The following is a 1,186-nucleotide window of genomic DNA, read 5'->3' on the forward strand; positions in this document are numbered from 1 at the left end:
AATTTTATGATAATACACTTGCTTTTGAAATGCAGTTCTTAGGCCTTCTAACAAGCAAAGTACCATATGGTCTCTCTCCTCCCTCTCCTCCTGAGTTTGATAATCCCATACTGGGTCACTAGTGGGAACAGTAGCTGTTCCTGGGGGGTATTTTCTGGGGTCATTGCTAGCCAAAGCAATCCCCAAATTTGGGGGCTTGTTCCCAGATTCTCCTCTTATCCTCAGTGCAACAACAGGTAGAGAAGAGAATAATGCAAATCACCCCAAGAAAGCTCAAATTGTAGGGATATGTCCCGAAAGCCTTCAGTAAACTTTGTTGGATGTTAAGAGAACTTTCCCTATTTTTCTTTAATCTGATTGAGATCCGAAATTGAGAATGGGGCACGCACTCTAGTTGTCCCACCCAAGACAACCATTTCCCTTAAGGGGAAAAAGTCCTGAAGGTACTGTGGGAACAGGGGCTTGGGAAGGGAGATTGGAAGTCCCATTTCCTGTGAGGGAGTGACTGGGGGGTGCTGGCTGAACTGGATCAGACTGCAAGACTGAGGGATCCGGCTGGCAAGGGGGAAGGTCAGCGGGCACATGAGGAGTGCAAGAGGTCAGAAGAGGAGATACCTCTATGACTGCCATGGGGGTAGGGCCTGAGGCCTGAGTGGGTGTTGCCTCAGGGGGAGGGTCCACAAAGGGAGGCACCTCAGCATGACTAGTGGCTGGGACCTGAGCAGGGGTCCCTGAGGGGAAAGTGGCCATGCTGGGAGATACAGGGTAGGAGATATGGATGGTAGGAAATGAAGGGTGTTGGGCTAAAGGAAAAGGGAAGGGAAATGAAGGTGAAAGGGTTAGGGTACAGCAGAAAGGCCTAGGGGAGCTGCCTCAGTAAGGGCAGGAATTGCTGAGGGGAGAGGGGCTGGGGCTGAAGCCATAGAAAGGGGGTCATTTAATTGGTCCCCTTTGCCCCTTTGTTGAGGAGCTCTAGCTTCAAGCATCTTTTAATCTTTCCTGAGCCGGCTAATATTAGGATTACATATTTAAAGCTAGGAGAGACCTTAGAGATCATCTACTTCATTTCCCTTAATTTTACAAATGAGGAAACTGAGACCTATAAAGTTCAAAGTTTCTCCATAAAATTCATGCCCACCTGCAGCAAAGATTCTGCATCATGTCCTTTGGAGGTCTCAATCAGGTG

The 1,186-nt window shown here is 48.4% G+C and overlaps 1 protein-coding gene across 1 annotated transcript; it reads right to left on the reverse strand.

Annotated features, from left to right (window-relative positions):
- Positions 1–390: 390 nt before the first annotated feature.
- Positions 391–750, reverse strand: LOC138164136 (uncharacterized). The gene has a single exon (XM_069091725.1). The coding sequence runs from the start codon at positions 748–750 to the stop codon at positions 391–393; it is 360 nt and encodes a 119-aa protein (XP_068947826.1).
- Positions 751–1,186: the final 436 nt, after the last annotated feature.

Source organism: Petaurus breviceps, unplaced genomic scaffold (assembly GCF_028583685.1).
Source record: "Petaurus breviceps papuanus isolate PSGF00001 unplaced genomic scaffold, PetGlider_PUasm1.0 189, whole genome shotgun sequence".
Lineage (NCBI taxonomy): Eukaryota > Metazoa > Chordata > Mammalia > Diprotodontia > Petauridae > Petaurus > Petaurus breviceps.